The sequence below is a fragment of the Podarcis pityusensis genome (genome assembly GCF_964106645.2).
Source record: "Podarcis pityusensis genome assembly, chromosome: 8".
Lineage (NCBI taxonomy): Eukaryota > Metazoa > Chordata > Lepidosauria > Squamata > Lacertidae > Podarcis > Podarcis pityusensis.
This window is the reverse complement of record NC_138033.1, coordinates 39,249,373-39,273,702: the sequence shown is the minus strand read 5'-3', so window position 1 is coordinate 39,273,702 and position 24,330 is coordinate 39,249,373. Positions and strand designations below refer to the sequence as shown.

At 44.1% G+C, this 24,330-nt stretch overlaps 2 protein-coding genes across 2 annotated transcripts in view; one reads left to right on the top strand and one right to left on the bottom strand.

The window, feature by feature from the left end:
• NECAB2 (N-terminal EF-hand calcium binding protein 2) overlaps positions 1–21,399 on the top strand; it is a 161,603-nt gene extending 140,204 nt beyond the window's left edge. The window contains exons 8-13 of the mRNA XM_081015873.1: positions 617–696; positions 7,248–7,304; positions 13,823–13,935; positions 14,440–14,517; positions 17,858–17,949; positions 19,308–21,399. Coding sequence (XP_080871999.1) covers positions 617–696; positions 7,248–7,304; positions 13,823–13,935; positions 14,440–14,517; positions 17,858–17,949; positions 19,308–19,336 — 449 coding nt within the window. The 3' untranslated portion in view covers positions 19,337–21,399. The remainder of the gene's footprint in view (positions 1–616; positions 697–7,247; positions 7,305–13,822; positions 13,936–14,439; positions 14,518–17,857; positions 17,950–19,307) is intronic.
• An 845-nt stretch (positions 21,400–22,244) lies between these two features.
• SLC38A8 (solute carrier family 38 member 8) overlaps positions 22,245–24,330 on the bottom strand; it is a 38,740-nt gene continuing 36,654 nt past the window's right edge. The window contains exons 10-11 of the mRNA XM_081015867.1: positions 23,978–24,029; positions 22,245–23,652 (exon numbers count right to left, since the gene is read on the bottom strand). Coding sequence (XP_080871993.1) covers positions 23,550–23,652; positions 23,978–24,029 — 155 coding nt within the window. The 3' untranslated portion in view covers positions 22,245–23,549. The remainder of the gene's footprint in view (positions 23,653–23,977; positions 24,030–24,330) is intronic.

Here is a 24,330-nt window from a genome sequence, read left to right as displayed (position 1 = left end):
TGGAAATTAATCAATGGGAGCTAAGTAGTGCTTTTTTTCTATAAAAAAAAGTTTAGGGGTATTCTTTGCAACCACAATCTGAATTCAAGCTGCAGCTGTGAAGAAAGACTCCAGAGGGGCCCTAGAATGTGTTCCTGATTATTCCTTGGACACTCCTGCCCACCTGTCAAACATTGCTCACAGAGGCCAGTTCTGTTTTAGGAGAAGAGCCTAGAGCCCTGTGGCAGGACCTGATATGGGGAACCTGCAGTCCCCAGGTGCCATTGGGCTATAGTTCCCATCATCCCTGACCCCACTGGCCATGCTGGCTGGTGGGGTGGGACTGATGAGAGCTGGTGTCACTCTGGAAGGCCACAGCCCCTGTCCCTGGCACAGACAGCACTGTGTTAGATGGTACAATGATCTGACCTTGGTATAAGGCAATTTTGTGTATGCCAAGGGAGATATACGAGGTCAGCTATTCAGCTAAGGAAGACTGCCAAATGCTGTGAAACCTTTTTGTGTTGTTGTCCCTCCTGGCAAATGCTACTTTTTTCTTTTGCAGCCTGGTCCAGAATGTCTGCAATCTCTTGCCCGATGTCCTTTTCTTGCCCCATAACTACCTTTCTTTCTGCAGCCTCTTCAGACACCAAGGAGGAAGGCTTGGAAGCTCAGATCAACAGGTTAGCAGAGTTGATTGGGAGGCTGGAAAACAAGGTAAGGAGGACCTTGCATTTTAAAAAATCTATTTTGACAGTGTCATCATGACGAAAACAACATTGTAGTTCCATCAGTTTTATTAGACACTCGTAACAATACCACTCTGACATTAAAGTACACCAGACTGATCAGCCTTGTGATTCAACACTGCACCTGATATCATCTCCAAGAGCTCTGGCAGGGTGGCTACTAGACAGTGGGATGTGCCAACAGAATCCATCTGGTTCCCAACACCAGGTACAGGTAGATGTTAACTCAGCCAACAGCTGATGAGGAGGTTTGGACCCTAAAGATCAAAGCTGTCTCTGTCTCTCTAACCTCAAATCTCAGCTGGTGTTGAACCACACAACCTGGAGGACACATTTAGGAGAGGCATGTCCCTCCTACTTTCCCCAACCAGGTTTTAGTGACACAAGCCAGGTCAGCAATAGCACCCAAAAACCTGACAGGACTTTAGGTTTGGTCCCCAGGTAATAAAGGTTGGAAGATGGACTGGATGAGGAGTAAGCGCACAGTTGTCTTGCTTGCTTTCCTTTCCAGTAACTCTGCCCTGCACCTGCACCTCTGTTGTACCAGTGGTCACTGTAAGATTTGTAAATTCAGTTTATCTCACCATAGTGGGATGAATTGTGCCCATGCTCAGTCTGCTGCCCAGTGACTAACTGCTGATGGTTCCCCCCATTTCCTTAGAGTTATTTTTCTTTAAAGCAGATTTGGGGCAGACTGACTTTCAAAGAGAAAGCTCCTCTAGCAAACCATCTCTGAAAAATAGGACACTTGACCGCCTTGCTTGTTGACAAGCTAAGTACTGAGTAGGAACTCATGGAATGGAAATGGAGCATAGAGGAAACCTCAGAGTAAATAATGCATAACGCAATAGAAGCATATCACCCTTGAATTCTTAAAGTGAAAGGTGAACAGGAAGACCCAAATGTGATACAAAACAGCAAACTAGAACTAAAAGCTGTAAAAATAAGAGAGAGAGAGAGAAGAGCGCAGAAGATCATGGAAAGCTGAAGGATACCATGAAGGTCCTATATTCTGCTCAGAATAAAAAGGACAGTGTGCTCCTGACATTCGGTTATATAATGTTTTAGTAGAGTAAGATTCATCCTATTTGCAGGATGAGCATTTTATTAAATAATATAATCAATGGTTTTCATCTTTTTGCGGGGTGGGACAAGAATGAGCATTTTTTGTCAATCACCTTTTTGATGTTAGCTTTTACGTTTTGTGTTCTGGATTCTGTGTTCTGTATGCTTTTACAGTTTTAAGTACCTTTGAGGCATTTTATGTTGTAAGTGATGCATAAAATGCAAATGGTCATGATGAGGTAGAGATGCTCCCAAAATTCACTTCTCCTGAATTTCTCCCTGGTGATTGTGTACTTTGAAATTTCCAGGGGAGCAGGGGGAGGGATAGGAACTTGAGTGGGAGGGAGGGGGTGGAATATCCTGAAGAGGAACCCTCCATGCTTCAATATTTTGTTGCAGGTTCCACATCTTAAACCAGAATTTAAGATGAGTGAAACACTAGGCAGAGTTAACTGGAGAAGCAATTGGGGATCATAACTGGGGAAATCCTTCCTTCCACGCTGTAATGTGAAGGTGGGGGGGGGGGGAGGCAGGGATGCTGAGGTAGACATGGGAATATTTGCCTAGGCAGGTGCATGCTTGTGGCCTCACAAGTGCAGTGGGAATAATTCAAATCAGACACCAGTGTTGGGTGAAATCAGGCCACAATTTCATTGGCTAAACAGCAGGTAAGCAGGATTGGCATGGCAGTAGAGCAAGGATCAATTTCTTCTTCCACTCAGCCCTTCCTGGTGGAATGGTATTCGGCTTAGAGTTGGGAAGCACCCAACCGCACCCCACCCCCCACCCCCCGTGAGAGTTGGCCAGTGATGAACCTTGGCATGCTGCTATCCTATTCAATGCAGTGGGGCTTACTCTCAGGTAAGCCCTCAGTATTTTAATAGTTGCATTCACTTGGGCCATGTCTTGAAGCCATGTTTTATGGATGGTGCAGCAATAAAACTGCTAGCACATTTGCAAAGCTAAGCAGGGTCTGGTACAGTTTCAAACTGGATGGGGGACCACATGTCAAGATTCCTGCATTGCAGAGGGTTGGACTAGATGACCCTCAGGGTCACTTCTAAATCTACAATTATATGATTCTATGAAGTCCTTCAAATTCAGAGCTGTGGAGCTGGATATGACTGGTGGGCCAGCTAGATATGTCCCCCACCCCTGCAGGCAAAGTTTGACAGGTCCAATCACCCCACCCCACGTCACAATCATAGGTAATCATAGGCATAGCCTACAAAGTGCTGGGATCGCCAGGTCTAACAAAGCACTGTGCACACGGGCTTTGCAAGGCCTGATGTTCAGCTGATGGTTGGGTTTTGTGAACAGTGCTTTGCAGGTGCCATTGATCAGCAGTGCCTGCAAGCTGACTTTTGGCTGAGTTTCATCTCCACCTTACCCCATCAGTTGGTTGTTGGATGAAAGCACTGTGCAAAATTGTGCTCTTAATTAGGGTTTTTGAAGATGTCTCCAGAAGCCCAGGTCAAAGCACTGTCTTGCCCTGCACTTTGAAATGGATTTTATAGACACCACAGAGCAGCTGATTTGCATCTTTTCTGCTGAGCCCCATCCCCTCCTGCTGCACCCCTGATATCATGCATCACATCCTGTGTAGGGCAGGTGGGCGTGAACTTTTGGGTGTAATGAAGGCAGCAGGCTTAGAGGTCTTCCCTGCTGTTCTAAGTCTTCCTTATGAATTCTAATGCTGGTACCTGGATTTGCTTGCTGCCAACAGGAGCAAAGGATGTGGATTTTGTTCCAAAAATAATTCATAGAAATGTACACACATTCTAAAGCTCACAAATATGGACTGGTATTCACACACACACACGCACACACACACACACACACTGTTACCTTGACAACCAGCTTCTAAAAATGTGGCCAAGATGATCATTATTTTATAGAGGTGCCCCTCTCCCTGGGTTGTTATGACAACACAAAAGAATAACTGTGAGGTCTCTAGTATATGACTCTTCCAAAGGAGTCTCTGTAACAAGCAGGCAATACTTGCACTTAGTGGGGTTTGGAGATCCCTGGCCTAGCTGGTTATCCAGAAAGCCACCCCAGCATAGCCACACAAGGAATTTAAGGGTGCTTCAGCCCTAGACACTTGCTGACTATTCTGCTCCTGTAAGGTGCCAGAAGTTACCAACTAAGGGCTGAAGTCAGAGGACCCTGGGGCTTGGCAGAGCAAGGAGAACCTTGTCTCTTTGTGACTGCACTTGAGTGCCACCATTGTGATTGGTGACAGGGTGGAACTGCAGCTACCAGTTCAGAAGAGGTGATAGAAAGGATGAATATGGTTCTCCACCTAGTCCTGTATATAGGTTTTTTAAAAAAGAAAAACGCATTTTTAAAAAAATAAATTTAATTAATAAGCAATACAAAACAATTATCTAACTACATTGTAGAAAAAGTTAAGGACAAAAATCTTCATGTTGCATATAGAGCAAATCAATGAAAAATAGTAAAATTTAATTCTTCCTTAACTTATTTTACAGTATCATGTAATCAATCACAGTTCCTTCTGTCTCCCACTATCCAGTCTAATTGTTAACATTAGCCATTTGCTCCTCCATCTTTCCTGGCTTCCTTTTCTTTTCTTTTTTTGCATACATGATCCTTGCTAATGTGAAGATAGACAATACTTGGTGACGGATATTCTTAGATCTCCTTGAATTGTTCACATTGTTCAACAGGCATAGCAATAGTCAGCCTGAAACCCCAGACAGCTGCTGGCTGTCAGAGCAGACAGAACTGAGCTACAGTGCAGAGTCTGGAGAAATGTAAATTTAAGAGGATTACAGCGTTTCAGTTGAAATATTGTATCAGAAAGTATGGCTCACATTAAAATCCAAATCAAATTGAATTCCCATGCTCCCCCAGCCCCAATACCTAGCCACTCATCCGCAGGCCTCCCTGCTCACGGGGAGACTGGCCCTGTTCGTGGCTAACCCTTCCTGCAGCATTTCCTATAGCTTAGGGAATTTGGATCGGAAAACATGCCAGCCTTCTTCCTTCTCACATTAACAATTCATGGGGAGGAGGGAGAATTTCCCTTCCTCTGATGCACATCACACAGCAAAGGCGTTTAATCTATCTCAGGCGTTTAATCTATCTCAACACCACAGGAGAAATACGAACCTTTACAGGAGCCACTAATTAAGAAATGGACTCAGGTTATGCAGTAGCATGGCACATTTGGGGTCCATGTGTGTGAGAGAAAGCAGGGGTTTTTGGGTTGTTGTTTTTCAAAAACAGGAATATGGGGTGGGTGTTTTTTAAGCATTGTGGTATAGTTTTGGTTGCCTCGCCCCCAAATGGATATTGTAAAGTTGGAAAAGGTCCAGAAAAGGGCACCCAAGGAGATGAAGCAACTCCTCTGAGAGAAGAGGTGGTAGTATATGGGACATTTCACTTTACAGAAAAGGCAAGTAAGAAGCAACACAATAGACGTTTATAGAATTATACATAGGCTGGAGAAGATGGATAGGGAAGTTTTTCTCCCTCTGCCATAACACTGGATCCACTCCCATCGTTTTGCCTGGAAGCTGAGGTCCCGTTCTGAGGGCCTTCTATCGGTTCTCTCCCTGCAAGAAGTGAGGTTACAGGGAACCAGGCAGAGGGCCTTCTTGGTGGTGGTGCCTGCCCTGTGGAACGCCCTCCCATCGGATGTCAAGGAAATAAACAAGTATCTGACTTTTAGAAGACATCTGAAGGCAGCCCTGTTTAGGGAAGTTTTCATGTTTGATGTTTTATCGTGTTTTTAATGTTCCGTTAGGAGCTGCCCAGAGTGGCTGGGGAAACCCAGCCAGATGGACATCCTTAAACTATGGTACTCATTCCTCAGTTTGATGGTTTTAAAAGAGGGTTAGACAAATTCGTGGACAATTATGCTGTCGGCGGCTACTGGCACAATGGCTATGTTCTGTCTCCAGTGTCAGGGGCTTTATGCCTATGAGTACCAGTTGCTAGGAATCACGGGTGGGCAGAGTGCTGTTGTTGAGCTCATGTCCAGCTTGCAGGTTTCCCTCAAGCATCTGGTTGGAGCAGTATGGTGGTCTGGCTGGGCCACTGGCCTGTTCCAGCAGGCTTGCCTTGTCAAGCATCAAAAGACTGGGTGGAACTTCTGGAGTTTAGTCAATTTAATTGTGCCCTAAGATTCTTTTACTTGTGAAATTGTTTATTGCTAGACTGGGGTATCTGTGACCCTCTAGATGTTGCTAGGCTACCCTCCCATTGCCCCTGCCCACTGGCCATGCTGGCTGGGGCTGATGGGAATCGGAGTCCAACAACCTCTGGAAGGCCACAGGTGCCTGGTTTAGTTTTTGTTTGATATGTTCCTGTGTATTTTGATGAACATACTGTTAATTGATGCAGATGTTATTTTCTAATGCTTTGTTCTTGCTTTGAGCTCAACTTTGTTTTCGGAAAAGCGGTATACACACGTTGAATCAAATCAGAGTGAAATGTTCACTAATTGTAGCAAGTGGTGAAATTTGCATGTGTGTGTGAATCACACAGATTAAAGAGGAAGCATAACTTTCTGTCTCTGCGTGTCAGCTGAGGCTTAGCCTATAAATACAGCAAAATGAAGTGATAAAGTCCTACACTGGCAGAGTGATCTGTGCCATTTCAGACTGCGTGGCGAATGGAGAAAAAGTACAGAGCCTCGGTCCTAGATGACACTGATTGCTGCAATGGGTATCAAATAAATAAACTTCAGGCGCAATGTCTTGGTGAATTATGATTAGATACTTGTGTATGAAATATGATCTGTTCTACCTAGGGCTTGGGGGAGAAATTTGACTTTGTTTGCCTTTTAATGAGAAACTACATAATTCACACTTTTCAAATTGACTTGTGATCTGAAACACACTTATCCTTCAGAGCTCAGTTCTCTGAATTTTGTGGTGCAGTTTTCAAGCAAACCTTGTGTATGAAAATGCACATAATTGGGTGGAAGTATTCTGAAAAGGCATATATTGCTTAAAATAACTATAATGTACATGCATTATATTAGAGAAATACAGAAAGTTTGTATTTTAGTCAAAACTGCATACAAAAAAATGTGTTTATTAGGCAAAATTAGCACAATAGTGACCAATTGTCATAGGGATTTTTGTTTTGTGTTTTTTAAAAAAATCAAATTGCTGCAGAAATGTGGAGAACTGAATCTAATAGAGAAAAAGATGAGGCACCTAGAAAAACAAAATAGATAGATTAGCCCATCTCTACCACACTGGTTCTTGCAATGGGTGTCATACAGAACAATCCTTAGCTGCAATGTCTTTTGGTCAATTCTGGTTAGCTAGTGTGTATATGAAATAAGCTCTGTTCCATGTGAACTCCTATGCCACACAACTGCTAATGGGGGCTTTTCTGATTTTTGTTGTTTCTGGTGGGGGTTTTCACTACTGCAGCTTCTAACCTTTCTAAAAATTGTTTTCCCCACTACAGACTCTTTGGTTTGACCTGCATCAGCGACTGTCAGACAGTGAAAACACAGCTTGCACAGTGAGTACTCAAAAAAGATCCTGTCTCTCTTCAGGAAATAAAATACATTTACATATGCAAATCACCAGAATGGGGAGGGGTGTTTGCCCCCACCCCTTCATCTTAGACCTCCATCTGCTGCAAATATGACTCGAAAGGTCATTTCTTCTTTATGCAAGCCAGGAGGAAGGCCTAATGAGCTTTCCCCTTCTGTGGAATCCTAGGTTGTCCAACACATGCTGTCCCCTCTTATATCAACATGAAACGCCATCTCAGCCATATGGTCCATCCGCTGTTTTTGCAACCCCTCGAGAAAGGAAGCAGGTCCCAACTTTCTTAAAACTGGAGGAGAGACTTGTTTACTTTAACAGAATTTGTACACCACTTAATTGTAAAACCCTTTAAGCTGTTAACATAAATAAAATTGTTGATAAAAATCAATAGTTAAAGAAAAAGTTCACCTAAAAAACTAAAAACAGATGAAATGAGCAGTTAAAAATGCACATTAAAAATAAAATTGCATGTTAAAAAACATGTCATCTTCTCTAAACAAAAATGTTTCTAGCAGACACTGAAAACAGGACAGCAAAGGCCCAATGTCAATGAGCAGGGAGCTCCACAGGATAGGTGCTGCCACACTGAAAAATTGATTCTTTCCCATGCAGAACGAATATTGAGTGACACTTGTAAAAGTGCCAGTTCTGCATATCAAAGTGGTTGAGTAGACACAGATGGGGGAAGGTGATCTTCAAAGTAAACTGGTCTCACCCTGTTAGGGGCTTTATAGACTAATAGCAAAACCTTTAACTTGGCCTGCTAACAAATTGGCAGCCAGTGCAGATGTCATATGATCTCACTACACATTTTTATGTGCAATTTCCCCTAGCATACATACCCATTATTGCAAAGCGTATTTCCACCACTATATGTTTTTTCCCCATGCACACTTTACCTTGGTACCTGCATTTTTTTTTTTGTACACATTACTTGGCTGGAGAACTGTATTGCAAAATTCAGAGGAGGGTGAATTTCCCAGGGTGGCTGTCTCTCAGCTCACATATTATTGCAGAAAGTGCCAGTGAGGTAGATTTGCCTGTAATATGAGAAATGAATCACATTTCTCCTCTGCACCCAGCAGTAGCCTGGTAAATAAATAAACAAGGCCAGTTCATAATACTGTGTTCTGGTTTGACTCTGCAGTTGCCAGCTCTAAAAGTCTGTGATTCTGTTATTGTAATTTTGAACACACTATTAATTGATCTAAAGATTTTTAATCATAAAAATATAAGCCCTTCTGGATCAAGCCAAAATATCCTTTTATGTCAATGGCCAGCCCAGCCTGCAAACATATGCAGGTGAAATCGCCAAATGGATGAGTCAGCTAAATATTGCAGTCCAGTGGTAAATATGTGTTTTGAAGCCTGCGGGAAATGCCTTTTGAAACTTCACAAACTATAGAGAGGTGGCTGGATCAGATCTAGGGCTTTGGCAGCTGGTCTCTGCTACAAGTAAAAACCCAGCTGAATTTTATAAAATGGTAAATACTGCGGAATCATTATTTCAACTTAAGAAAAAAGATGCTGTGACGGACAGCAGAGCCAGATGCCGTCCCCCTGAAATTCCACCAGAGTGCTGGAGCCTCTCTCCGATTTGCTATAAAGTCTGCTAGCCACAGAGGGGGAGGGACATCACTTTGGGGAGGGGGAAGAATAAAAGGAGCAGTTTCTGAAGGGAGAGAGTTAGATAGGGCTGCATTTAAGATGAGAGATAGGCCTGGGTTTGAGAAGAGGAATAGGATTTGATTTGAGATGTTAGACAGGTTTCAGGTTGGAAGACAGGGAGAACTGGTTCAGAGTTAAGTTAAACATCCACACTGAGGGGACTATCCATAGCAAGAGGACAGGGCCTCACAGCTTGGATAGGGAGACCGGGTTGAGTGTCTGGAGACAGGAGTGTTCTGGGAGGGATGTGACTGAACTGGGGGAGAGAGATCTTGTGGGGATACAGGCTACCTGGGTCTCAGTATAGCCAGGAGGGGAGAGTTCTTCTAGGTACTGAAGACTCCCAACCTAGTAACCAGGGGTGCGGTGATCCCCTGGGTCTGTTACACCATTTAGAAGACCTCAGGTGTCGGATGGTTAAGAGAGTGAGTAACTAGAAGAAGTGCCCCTTGCTCATGAACCAAAATATTAAGCTGTGAAGGAAGAGGTATGGTGTTGAAAGTATTTAACTGTAATATCTAAGTGACAGAAACTAAGTTAGGCATTTTACCATCTATTCTGGAAACGTGAATATTTATCTACCTAATGTGTACCAATTGATTTTTACTAACTGAAGTTTAAGAAGAGTTGTGCCTATAATACTTTGTTTAAGCCTGAGGCATCTTATAGTTAGTTAAAGTAAATAAGTTAACTTCTACCTGAAAGGGCACATTTCCTTACCCACTTCGTTTCATAAACTTCTTTTTGTTTAATACAACTTTTCTTGTTTGTTTAATCATCTCCTGCCTGAGACCCTAAAACATTAAGTTTTCCCTCACATAAGTCCCCCGCTAGATAATCTGTGGTAAATTGTAGAAATTTGTGTAATTGGTGTACCGTGAGGTGAGTGCACTATCTTTAATTGGCGGCAGTTAGCAGGAGTGGATCCATTATTAATGGGTGGTATTAATCAGGCAGATTTTCAACTTGAGAAAAAAGATTCATTCTTGCTTTATTTACAGACTGCGCACAAGATGCATTCATGTTTTTCTTTGACTCTCCTCCACGCTGCTGAAGGGAAATGCTTTATAGCTCAGGACTGGTTGACTCTGCAGAGCAGAGCAGTACAAATAAGAGACACGTTTGTCACACTTGGCTAAGCCTTGATTGCACGCTGAATGCATAAAATGCCTTGAAAATGCAACCTCTACCTGCCAGGGACTCCCCACTGATTCCTTGTGACAGGTCCCAGATGTGTTTGAAAAGATTAGCTCAGAGATCCTGTTTTTGTTGTTGTGTGAACTGAGCTGTTGCCTGGAGAATGTGCTGCCGATGAAAGTCTTGTGCCAAAGATTTAAGCAAGTCCCTGTCCCTGATTCCCTCCAGACAATCTATTAATCAAGCATCCTGATTTGCTTGCACAAAGCTTATGCAGTGGTTAGATTATATCCAGTCTTCATTGAGCATTCATTCTGTTTGCAGAACAGTTACATGACATAAGGCATTCATCCTGATTTGCTTACAGGGTGTTTATATGTCTGCCTATTAGCCATTTGTTCATCCTACGCTTTGAATCCATTCCACCATCGCATTCCAAATTGCAAATGCCTGCTACTTGCAAAAGTGGATTTGGTGCACTAGAACAACTGAGCCCTTTAACCCACTTTACGTGTGCAAACCTAAACTTCCTGTATGTGCAGAAATCCCTCCCGCATAGACAGTCTGGACACCTATCACCCCTGCATACAAGCAGACATCTTAATACTCGTACACCTCTAGAACAAAATCTGCCTGTGCATGGGCTAGAAGCAGATTCATAATGATGCTAGGCATCACTGTGCAGGAGATTTAACTCTGCTCTAGTTTTCTGGCACTTGATCAAACTAAGAACGTAAGAAGGGCCCTGCTGGATTCCTGCACTGCAGGGGGTTGGACTAGATGACCCCAGGGGTCCCTTCCAACTCTTCAAATTCCCAGCAACTGGTATTCAAAGGCATACTGCCTCTGACTGCAGAGGTGGAACATAGCCACTGTGGCTAGGAGCTGTTGATAGGCTTACCCTCCATTAATTTGTTTGACTTATAAATTATAATTTTTATTAATTTTCAAGATTAACATAACAACAATCCTAAGAAATAAACAAGGGAAAAGGGAATAGAAATTTAGGGATTTGTTTTTTTTCTTCCCTAAATTAAGGCATTTGACTTTTCTAAACCTGAGCTGATATGTATCTCAGTTCCAAGCCTCCTCTTGGTGAGGAATTTGCAGTGTGGGGGAAGGAGGAGGGAGGGCAAAAAGAAAACAGGCCTCCTTTTATTGCCTTCTATCTCCCCAGGCCCACCATAAGGTAGAAGAAGACAGCCACCTGCGGCAGGTAGTGGACAGGGAGCCAGTGTGGAGTAGTGGTTAAGAGCGGTAGACTTGTAATCTGGTGAACCGGGTTTGCGTCTCCGCTCCTCCACATGCAGCTGCTGGGTGACCTTGGGCTTGTCACACTTCTTTGAAGTCTCTCAGCCCCACTCACCTCACCGTGTGTTTGTTGTGGGGGAGGAAGGGAAAGGAGAAGGTTAGCCGCTTGAGACTCCTTCAGGTAGTGATAAAGCAGGATATCAAATCCAGATCCAATATGTGTGTCGTATTGCAAGAGTCAGCTGTCAATTTGTTTCGCTTTTGTATGTGGAATGGATGCCATTTTGTATTTTGCCTCAGACAGCAAAATGTCTTGGGCCACATTTGCCTCTCCTTCACCCTGCGAGCCCTATCAAGGGCCCCACATTTCCTCCATATTAACAAGTGACATGGTTTCAAGCTGCATTCATTGTCAAGCTTTGCTGTTTGGTTCCAGCTGTGAGCAAGGTTAACCGGGGCGATTGCTTTTGTAATCAAATCCAGCCACTTGTGATTAAAAAAGCAACTCGAGTATGAAAATAGGGCCTGAAAATAGCTTGCCTGCATTTGACAAGAGTGCCTTCATATGGTATCTCATGGCGGGGGGGGGGGCGTATTTTGACTTCGTAAGGGAAGATTCAAAATGCATCTACCTTCATCTTGCAGATGGGGGTGGGGTGTAGCTCTCTAATACAAGACGATGGTATTTGAAGAATGACTTCTCATTTGCTCCACTTCATCATTGCTTGATGTTTGGAGGCAGTTGTTGTCAATGTGGGAGGAAGGAATCCTCTTTCCTATATTGCGTAGTTTTTGAATATTTGGAATTTCAGAGCTAGTATGGTATTCATGACCATTACCTGAGCCACCAGGGTTCAAATTCCCCACCCTGGTATGAAGCTTGCTTGGACCAGTCATTCTCTCTTAGGTAGTTGTTATTAACTTGAGTAACACAGATGGAGTCCAGAGATTAAAGAAAGTGATAATACTTTACTGGGTAAACTGAACAAGAACAGAGTATAACTTGAGGAGAAAGAAAGATAAAAGCATTTTACATAAAACAATATAAAATATCAATAAAACAAACAAGTGACAAAATGCATTAAAATATAAAGTCAGCAATTTTAAAGCAAATCTGCATAATAAAATTACATGAGACAATGAGAACCCAGAATGTATCTATCTTCTCTCTCCGTATATTCTCTCCCTCCTTTCATATTTATGTCACTGGTTTTCTTGCAAGATAGGTACCCAGTATGTCAAGACTTCTTGACAGTAGATGGCTCTTTCTTCCACAGGGAGGGGGCAGAAGGAGTGACAAGGTGGACTCAGGGGTTGAGTGGTGGCAAATATGTTAACCGACAAATAGGGCTGTTGAGGAATTCCAACAAAGATAGAAAAAGAAGCAGAAATCCCTGCAGTTTGCACGTTGTTTTCAGGAAAAGAAATCAGTTGAGCAAATACAATCAGTATTCGTTTACATCATTGTTGTGTTTTAAGCCTGCAAACAACACATAATTAATGATGTTTTCACATTCCCTTTACATTAAAGCGAATGTAGGTTATGTAAACGATTATGTATCTTATGTTAAATAACAGACAGTGAGATGTATTTCGCAGAAACTGAACTGCAGTGGCATGGAAGCATTGCTAATTGTGATGAATCTAGGTCAGAATGGAAATCACTGCCTTCTTACTTCCTTGCCTGCAACTCATTTGTATTGCAGGATGTAGCCATAGTGACACAACTCGGCACATAGCTGCATGAGATGGACTTGTTTGTCAGGTTTGATTATTCTCCATGTCCCAGGCATGCATTGTAAAAGAGGAGGGCCCCCACCCTATTACCTGGGGTCTTGCTAGTTGGCTGTGGAGACAGAGGTAGCTGCAACAGAGACAGAACACTTCCTGTAGCAACCAGGAAGTGAGCACTGTGGGTTGTATCCACTGCTAGCTAGACCCAGAGTGAACCCATTGAAATGAATGGATATGACTAATGTAGAACCATTTATTCAAATGGGTCTGTTCTACTTGGAATACAATCCTATGTACCAAATGGATGCTGGTGTGCAGCATTTGTATAGGACTTTCAGGCAATCAAACATTACAGAGTTGTTGTAAGGCTTACAACTAGATAAAGACAAGTCAAGACAGACAGCCGGTTCCTTAAAACTTTCTAGTGAGCTCAGAGCAAGGGGGGGAAATATGAACCAAGGTCTTCCTGATTTGTAATTGTGGCCAAGGCTGCAATTCTAGCCCCACTTACCTGGAAAAAAACACCACTGAATTCAGTGAGACTTACTCCTGTGTAAGCATAGCTAGGATTGCACTGTAAGTCTCTTATTCACTACTGCACCAGCTCTCCAAAGCAAAGTATATCTGTCAAAGTCAAGGTTCAACTATGTGAAGATTCACTTCACTTTGGTTTTCTTTCTCTCCCTCTCACTCTAGTATCTTCTTTTGGTACGAACTGAGATGACAGTTTCCCAGAAGCATCTGGGGGAGTTCTGTGGCTCCCTTAAGCAGTACTTGAAGACTGTGGCAGGAGAACGGGACTGCTTTCAGTAAGTACCACTTCTGTGCTCCTGCAGGAATGTTAGATATGATGGAGCAAAGGGTGTGTGTGATTGACTCCGGTTCCCACAACCTCCTTTTCCATGTCATTTCTTACTGATATCCTACTGGGATGGGATTGTGAGTGGAGCCCAATGCTAGTCATGATCGTGGGCCAAGGCACTCCCATAAAATTTTATAAATAGATCCAATTAAAGGGTGGCTGTCACATTCTTTTCTTAATTTCACATTCTTGTAAGAGGCAGACAGTTCACAAGAATTGTTGTGGTTCATCAACCACAGAGATAATTGCTGAATAGTTTCTGTTTTCATGACAAGTGGGAGCACTAAGCAGGGAAATGATTGCAAGGAGAATTCCAATATCCACCTCCAAGACATAATTTTATGGGGACTATCCAAAATGTTGCAAATAATATATGGCCATTCACGCTGTATCCCTTAACCACAAAGTTTTTTCAACTGCTGCCCACATTTCTCTCTCTCTCTTTTTGCAGTGTAACTGCAGTCAGGCTTCCTGATGGGGTCACTTTCATTGTCTACGAGTTCTGGGAGTCAGAGGATGACTGGAAGAGGTAAGCCAAGACAGCACGTAGACTCTTAGCAGCCATTTGGAATGCAACTACAAGGAAACTGACCAATGCAGCAAATCATTCATAAGCAGCAACAGTTCACCATATAACAGCCAATAGCTGTTACTCTTTTTTTGCTGCACATATTTCAACTATGAAACTCAGTCATGGCCACTGGATGGTTTAAAAAGAGGATTAGACAAATTCATGGAGAGAGGGCTATCAAAGGTTATGCTCTGCCTCCACAATTGGGGAGATTTTACACACACACACACACACACACACACACCCCAGTTTAACCTTGTACATGTGTGTATCCATCCTAGGAGGATGTAACGTTTTTAGGTGCTGGGGCCAATTTGGGAAGGAACTTTTCTGCATTAAATGAAATGTTCCTTTGGGCTGAATTCCAGAAACAACATGGTTTCACTAAGGTGCCTCTCCCCCAAAGCCCGGAGAAAGTTTTGCAGTTTATAAATTGTTTCTATGTGTTTAAAAATCAATGAGGAAAAAGAGTACAGCATAAACCAGTACAATGATTTAACTTTTAAGGCAGCCAGCATAACTTGCAGCAAAATGGGGGAAGCAAAGCTTGACAGCTTGAAGAAGCGCTGAGTGCATTGGTATCTAGTACAGCTGTCATTCAAAATGCAAAAGGAAGGGGAGCTGCAGGGGTCCACTGTGGGCTCTCTTGGCTTTCACTTTTTAAAAACACGCACACATCTGCCTTAGATCTGTGCCAAAAGTCTCACCTGCATGATGACTCTCTTCAGTTCCCTGCAGAGCCTTCTGAACATGAAACTCCTTGGCCATCTGTTGGGATGGGCACCACTGCTCCCCTCACCCCCTGGCCTTGTGCCCTGCAGTTCATCATATCCTCCCACCTGAGCACAAGACTCTGAATGCGCTCATCACTGGTCAGCAGCAGAGCAAAGCTCTGTGGCACCAAAGGCAGCTGATCAGAGAGTGTGTCAGGGGAAGGAAGATGAGCAAAGCTATAAATGGAGCCCCCTCTTGGGGCACAGTACAGTCACAGAATTTTGAGAGCAGCAAAGGCACTTTGACTGCTTTGTGGACTTGTGCGTTTCTGCAACTCTGATGCAGACCCTATTTTTTTTATTTAAAAAAACTAGTTCTGCAAGTATATAAGTTGCAGCAGTGATGGTACACCTGGAAAAGATGGGTTGAATGGCTGGTGCCTAAATCCCCTCAGCGCTTTTGCAATCTTAACCTCATATAGGTGTAAGTCCGATTTGATCTCAGTGGGACTTACCTTCTGAGTAGACATGTGTAGGATTGCACGGTTTAAAATGTTTGCATGCTGCTGTTTGTTCTTTTTAAAATAAAAAAAAGATGAAACTTTTTTCAAGATAAAATTCAGCAGCAGCAAGCAGCCTTCCTGAAGCATGCGTGAGGGACTAGTTTGCCAACCTGTAAGTCAAAGGTTGGGTGCAAAAGAGCAGAAGAGGAGTCTGCTGGACCAGCCCAGCATCATATTCTCACAGTGGCCAACCAGATGCCTGTGGGAAGCAGACCTGGAGTACAATAGGAGTCTTCCCGCCTGTGGTTCTCCAAATATTCTCTGAAAGTTTGGGTTGTGACTAGTAGCCACTGATAACTTTATTCTCCATGAATTTGTCTAAACCTCTTTTAAAAAGCCACAAATTGGTGGCAATCACCACATCTAGTTGCAGCAACTTCCATAGTTTAACCAGGCCCTGTCCTTGTGTCTATCTTGAATCTTCCAACATTCAGTTTAGCTGCATGGCCCTTTTGGGTTCTAATATTAGGAAACAGAGGAAAAACTACTCCACATGTGACTTCACTCCATGCATAATCTTCCCTTCCCCATTACTTGTCTTTTTTCCCTAAACTAAAGGCCCCCAGTTGTTATAACATTTCCTCATAGAAGAGTTGCTTCAGCTTCTTGAGCATTTTGGTTACTTTTCCTTTCTACCCTTTTTCCAGCTCCACATTATCCTTTTTGTGGTAGAGCAACTAAAATTGTAGTGTGTTCCTTATGCAGTCACGCCATAAATTTGGATAATGGCCTGGTGATATTAACAAGTTTGAAAACCAGTCCCTTTCCTAATGATTCCTAACATGTAATTCACCTTTTTCGCAACTGCTACATGCTGGGTTTTGCATTTCATCATTGCTGGTTAGTGTAGCGGCAGCGATGGCTGTGTCCATTGGGCTCCCAGCTTTGTGTCCTACCAGTCCCGAACGGTAGATGGAGCCAGAAACAGGCAGAGCCAACTAATTCTAGTTTTATGCCATTCTCCTCTTTCCTGCAGGGACGCGGGTGGCGCTGTGGGTTAAACCACAGAGCCTAGGACTTGCCGATCAGAAGGCCGGCGGTTCGAATCCCCGCGACGGGGTGAGCTCCCGTTCCTCAGTCCCTGCTCCTGCCAACCTAGCAGTTCAAAAGCACGTCAAAGTGCAAGTAGATAAATAGGTACCGCTTTGGCGGGAAGGTAAATGGTGTTTCCGTGCGCTGCTCTGGTTCGCCAGAAGCGGCTTAGTCATGCTGGCCACATGACCCGGAAGCTGTACGCCGGCACCCTCGGCCAATAAAGCGAGATGAGCGCCGCAACCCCAGAGTCGGTCACGACTGGACCTAATGGTCAGGGGTCCCTTTACCTTTACCTCTTTCCTGCCAGGTTCTGAAAGGGCTACAACTAAGACAAAGGAAGAGGGAAATGGTGGGCAATGGCACCCCCTAGACTGGCAGTATGTGAGCAGCCAGGCAGTGCCCCTTTTGCCCTACTAGAGTTGCCTCCACCGGTTAATGAACTGCACTGTACAAATCAACTACAGTGGCAAATAGTCCTTTCTTCCACAGTTCCTGTTGCACTACAAAAAAAATATATCAGCCAGAGGGAGAGTCCCACTCTCCCCACAGCAAAATAGGAAGGAGGTGGAGACAAGAACAAGTGTGTTAACAAGCCGCTTTCAAAACCTCCCAAGGCACTTCAAAAGATAAATGTTCTTCCCTTGGCGAAAGTATTAAAGAAATTCACATTCTAGCTAGCCAAACGTGACAGATATAAATTACCACTGAGTGGTTGGAAATTTTTGTGCTAAAGCCACTGGTTTTTTCCACCAAGAAGCTCAGTTCTGTGACTTGTATAAGTTACGCACATTAAATTTAAATATATCAAATGCTTCTCTATGGGGAAACATTTATGCTCAAACCAAATCCTCAGCCAACTTGGGGTGGGGGTTGGTGGGGTGTAGGTCTCCTCTTTCACAGGCTCAGCCCTTATTTCATCAGCTCATTGCTCAGGTAAACATGAGACTGGCTCTAAAATAACAAGGCCACCTTCTCCCTTTCTTGCAGGCATCTCCAGAGTCCTGCTTGCAAAAGCTTCCAGCATGTGAAAGTGGATACGCTCACCCAACCGGAAGCAGTGTCCAGTGTGTCAGTGCCAGGTACAGACCCAGAATGTGATATATAGGAGGGAGGAGAATGAACTGGGAGTAGTTTCTCTGGTGAGCAGTTCTGTGCCTGCAACTCAGAGCAGAATGCCAATTCAGGATGGGAACAGTGTGTTTGGGGGAGGGGAGCTAAGCTGCCTCCTTCTGGGTTGGGGGAAGAGCCACCCTTCTAAAGGAATCTTCCCTTTTAAAAACATGTAGCATGAAACTTTTTAAAACACACCACCACGAAGCCATATTGCTGTTCCCATTCCTGTTGTTTTATCCCAACAGACTGTGATGCTAGCCTGATTCAGCTACTCTTAGGTTTCACATTAAGTCAACATATGAAGGGGGACAGAAGGAATAAGCACACTCAATCTGCTCTATTCACATAGGGACCCAGGGTTGCACATCACATGGGGAACCTACATGAGGACAGCAAGCTCCCCACTGCAGATGGTCAACCTCCAGATCTCTCCTCTCCAAAAGGGAGGCAAGAACAGAGCCTCTCTCCAGTCTTCCTCTGCCCCTCTTGTGTAGGGAACCTAGAAAGCGGTGTTAGGTTTCCCCAAGCTCAGAATTGTCTCCATTGACTTTGAACCTGGGACCTTTTGTATGCAAAGCAAAGGCTCTACCACTGAGCAGCTTGCCACGTGTGATGATATAACACAGCAGATGAACCCCTGAGTGGAGTTTCTGCCTCGCATTAAATGCCACAATCTCCACTCCAAGCCAACCACCTGCTCGGGTTTTCAACACTGCAATGTAGCACCAGATCGCAGTGCTTGGCTGGTGGTACATTGCAATGTTGAAAAGGAGGAACAAGCTGTGTTGGCCCTGCGAGGCGCCGGGAGGAAGAGGCAGCAGCAGAGACAGCCCTGTGGACAGAGCCTGTCATGGCTCCCTCTCTACCTGAGCCTCAGTAGAACTGTTTAATGAAGCCCCCAACTCACCTCCGGCTCACACACTGGGGAGTGGGGGCTTTGTTGAACTGCTCCATTGAGCCTCGGGCAACTGCATTCCCCTCAGCAGAGCAGTTTAAAGAAGCCGCCTGCCCACACTGAAGGAGGAGCATGCTGCTTTGGTCCAGGTACATTACCAATGCAGGTTGTTCCTCCCTCTGCAAGGGCCAGAGAGAGAGAGGAGCAGCAGCAGTTTCACCCGAGTGAAGCCGCCATCATGCTGTGGCCCTCATACTGGTCCTTGGCGCAGGCCTGCCACTCACTAACACAAAGGTATGCTTTCTGTGAGTCAGATAAGGAAGGACGTATAAAAGAAAAAGTCCATTAACACAAGTAGAGTTTAGGGTTGGGTCTTTTCGTTTTGTTTTGTTTCATCACAAATATAAAACCTCTTTTCCCCCTTTGCAGCTGCTTGGTGCACCCTCAACCAAGACTGATCAGGGAAGGCTGGCATTGTTCCCTCTTCACCAGGCACTCTTGGAAGTTTCCGCTGTTTTGCAGAGAACAAAACTCCTGTCTTTTCTAACGACTTTGTTAAGAGGTGTTGTCTTTCTCCCCTCCCCCCCCACGCCCTCCCAAAAACATTTCTACCTGGAACTGTTATTTACTTGCTTGCTATCTGAAGTGAAGGAAAAACAAAACAAGCCAAAACCAAAAGCCTAACTTCCTGCCAGGCACACATTTCCCCTTCTGAGCTCAAAGCTCTCTGCCATTTATTGCAGCCAACACCAGTCTGCAAGGTACCGCTATCAGTAGTATACAACTGCTGTTAAAGGATGTTGATAAATTGAAAGTTTCTCCTGGGTGGGCATCCTGTATGCCACTTTCATGCATGGGCTGTGTTTTCAAACTAATGCCCCGTTCAGTAAATTGAACAGAAGGAAGCCGCTCTAGAGTGGGGGGGGGGGGAATTGCCAAAAGGAAAGAGGATGCCCACCGCTTCCCTTATTAACTGTTTACTTCCTGTGACCCTGACCGCCTGGTAGTTTCTCCCCTCAAGCCAGGCACATTTTTATTCTTGAAGCCAAATGGGGGAAAAGGGGTGTAGGGAGAGTTCTGCAACTCCTGCAGGAATTGCCCCATGTGCACCTTACTGCTAGTTCTGCACTTGGCATGTGGGGAGGCAGAAATCAACCAGAGGTGAGGAAAATGGCCATTTAACTTTTACAGTAGTCATCTTGTTGGTAGAAACTGGTGCAGAATGCATTTCTGCAAAGGGATTCTCTCTGCCTCCCAGTACCGCAGATCCAACACACCAGATAGTTCCCCACTAGCACACAGGCAGCAAACGAGTGACAATAGCATTTGTGGGGCCTTTGCACAAAGAATTGAAATACTTTTTCCTCCATGAAAAATTGAGAGGTTTGGGTTTTTTACCATGGGAAGCTGCCTCAGACTGAGTCAGGCGTCAGCCTAGCTCAGCATTGCTTACACTGGCTGGCAACAGCTTTCTGGGGTTTCAGGCAAGATTCTTCCCCAGAATTATGTGGAAGGGATGGGGTTCCTTCTGCATGCCAAGCAGGTGTTCTACCACTGAGCTTCAGTTCTCCACACAAATACGTAGTCATATCACTAACCCAAACACTAAAATAGTCCAAATATGACAGCAATACCACTTCTGGAAAAAAGACAAACAAGAGAAACTGAAACCCACAGATTCTCTGATAAGGGAAAAAATAACCTTGGAAAAAACTGCCTTGCACATAAATGTCCTTACCGACAGGGTTTCTGGATGGCAAAGGGAAAATGTTCTGGCATTCTCTCAGAAGATCGAGCTGGGCGGATGGAGCTGTAGTTCAGAACACCTGGAGGGTACCAGATTAGGGAAGGCTGGTCTCTCTATAGCATAAGTAGCATCTGTTTTATAGCACTAATAGCCATCATGGCTTCCCACAGAATTTTGGGAACCATATTGGTGGTGGTGCCAAGATTTTTCTGCCAGATGTTCTTGGCATAAGCCCACCCAAGACAAGCTATCATATCCAGGGTGCAAGGAAATGATTGACATACATAGTATGGGAGACCCATAAAGTTCCCTTTCATTTCAGATTTTTCCCTATCCCCATCCTTTTGGTTTTCCCTCTGTTGCCTTCACTTTAATGCCAGTGCATGAATAATAAAAAAGCCTCAATGTACTTAGATTTATTTTTATTTTTAGCTGTAAGTAGCAGCACCGAGTTACTTCACTAACTTAAACATACTTCTTTTCTTTTTTGAAAGAACCATTTCTAACCGGGATTGAAGCAGGCAAAATTTAAATAAATAATAAAATCTTCAGGAAGCAAGCTTACTTATCTTCACTTTTGACTATAACCTTTGATAGTTTACATGTACCGTTTTAGAAATAAGATTATTATATAGCTCTAAAGTGTAGCACACTGCAGGATGTCAGTATTAGCCAACATATAAGCAATTTTACTATTATATACATATCTATTATGCGCTATTGTATATGACTTAAGTGCAGATAACCAAATAAAATTTAAGAGATAAAAAATTGCATTCTGCGTAGAACCCTCATTGTTTTCACCTGCCCTTAAGACCACACGTCATTTCAGACTGGGGAGCCCATCTATCCTACGCAACAGAGGGCAGTCCTCTGTTTGAAAGGCCAACTGATCCAAGACCAGTTTAAAGATAAAGAACCCTAAGATGGAAAAGGGGGGACCTCTGCAGTTTTCATCAACAGTCCACACCTGGGCAGGTCAGTCTTCCCCACTATGGTGAGGCAGGAAGAACCAGCTGCACAAATATAAGATGGGAACAGCTGAGTTGCCAGCAATATGTGTGAAAATCATCTAGAAGTCTTAGTAGACCACAAGCTTAACATGAGTCAACAGTGTGATGCAGCAGCAAAAAAAAAAAAAGCTAATGCTATTCTAGGCTGCATCAACAAAAGTATAGTGTCCAGATCAAGGGAAGTAATAGTCTTGCTCTATTCTGCCTTGGCTAAACCACACCCGGAATACTGTGTCCAGCTCTGGGCACCATAATCTAAGGAGGCCATTGACAAGAGGAGGGCAACGGTTCCTTATGAGGAACAAATATCTAAAGGGCTGTCACATGAAAGATGGAGCAAGCTTGTTCTCCTGTTCCAGAGGGTAGGACCCAAAACAATGGATTCAAGTTACAAGAAAGGAGATTCCAATGGTAAGCAATTTTGGGAACAGTTTGCTAACTAAGATTGTCCTCTACCCCATCCAGCTAGTCTCTTCTAATGTTTTTAAGTATATATAGCATGGCAACAGTTGCCATGGTTTGCAGGGAGGAAAGCAAATGAGCCGACAAGGGAGAGGAACTCGGTTGGATGGGGTCAGTACTACAGAAGCAACAACAACTTTGGGGCTCCAAGATGCCTTGGCTGGCCCTGGTCCTGAACCCTGCTGACCTCCAAGCAACCCAGCCACGTACATGGAGAAGGAAACCATGGTGACTTTTAATGCTCTACCCATCTGAAAGTGTGTAGCATACTGAGAGGGAAATATATTAAGTGCCCCAAGCTTCAGGGGTGAGTTTTTAGATTCACATTTGAGATGCAAAGCCAGCCTTTTCTCCAATGGCACAATGTTTTGGATTCATCCTCATTTTCAGGCCTTCATTGACAAGTGTTTGGCAAGAACAACCCTAACATAAAAAAGTTAGCAGTTCCTTTCTGCAGGATAAGACACCAAAGCCTAAAAGGGGCAGGAGAGCCTCTTCTAGACAGGTTTACAAAAAAAAATGGCCAATTTTTTTATTTCAAAACTTCTGGTACCTGGTTTGGGCCACAGTGGCAAAGCCTGGACCATCTAAGGTGGTGGAGCCACTCGAAGGATCAGGTACAAAACCAGCTCCCCAGCTGCCAACTATACTGCACTGACCCCACCCGTGTCATCTTCCTTGGCTCAGCAACAAAGGACTCCTAAACACGTTCTGAGGTCTCTTGCAGCAGTGTATAAAATGGCGCAGCTCAACAACCTGGCATTCTAGCACCCATACATTGGTGATATATTTTAAGCATGCACACTAAGTGAAAACAATGCTCCTGACAGTTACTGAAAAATAAACAAACAACAATCCCCGTTTCACACATCCACAGAACTTTTGGATGCTATCCTAATAGATAAATTTCTTTCCCAGAGCCTCATTTTTCCCAGAGCCTCATTTAGGGGGTGTGGGTTGGGGAAAACCCTAGAAATCCAAAGCCCTTTTAAGAACATTCCTAAGAGGAGGAGGAGTGAAATGGAGAGCAGAAGCGGCAGAATGTCTTTTATGGAAAGCTTAATGTTTTCTCAAGAGTCCTCTGTACTTCGCATACATCTAAGTAACTTTGTGCAATGAGCACCTTTGGGAGAAATCCAACAGCTTTTTGTGGTTTGAAACATCAATGAAAATCTGCACTACAACAGACAACCAAGGAGCATTTGCTAGAGAAAACGGGTCCTATCCAACAGTCCGCAGGGGAGGAGGAGGGGGCATTCAATGTATGGAAAAGCACAACCAACACATACCTATATTAGATAGCGAAAAAGTGGCTATTATTGAAATTATGCCCAGCTGGTAAAAGCTGCATAGTACTTGCCCATATCACTTGGAAATACCCATCAGGCTGTGCAAGTATCAAGACAGTCTCTGTCATCTGCTACCATCGCAACTGCCTCCACCGGTCGACTAGACTTTGTATAACAGTTCCATGAGAGCGATCGTCGTGCTTTGTCCAAAGATGAAGGCTCCACAAAGGACGGTGACAATTCCCCATGTAATTAAGCAAGACCTGCCAAAGGGTGGGAGGGGGGGGAAATGCCAAGCTGTGTTACCTTTTTCACAGTCATAGAAATAACTGCCGGCAAAAAGCCAGTTATGATGGGCAGGCCACAGCTGGGCCTATGAATTTCAGGGAGTCCCGCGTGGCACACAGTGTGTCAGCTTTGCTCTCCAACTCCCATCAGCCCCAACCAGCATCCCCAAAGATGGGAGCTAAAGTCTAAAAGCTCTGCTGGGTACAGACTGGGGATGCCTGCCCTTGGCCACGAACAGCTCATATTCATAGAATCATAAAACCACAGCAAGCAAAAGGGGCTGGGAAGGTACAGACATACTTGGTCCTTGGCTTGATAGGCTCCATCTCCACTGCACACACCAAACACAGTCCTGCAACACAAGAGAAATCACTTTGCATTTGTTATCACTAATAATAATTACAATCAATTAATCAATCGTAATTATTAACAATTGAGGGTCAGTGTGGTGAAGTGGGTCTAGGACCAGGGAGCCCGGAAGCTCTAACTGGTTGACCCTGGAGCATAACCTACCTCACAGGTAGGATGTGGGAGGAGGATGGGGAGAACTGTGTGAGCTCCTTGGAAGAAAAGGTCGGATACACTGCTATTCAAGAGAAGATACCACCAGTATATAAGAAATTGGAGGACCACGATTTGACATTGTCTATGAT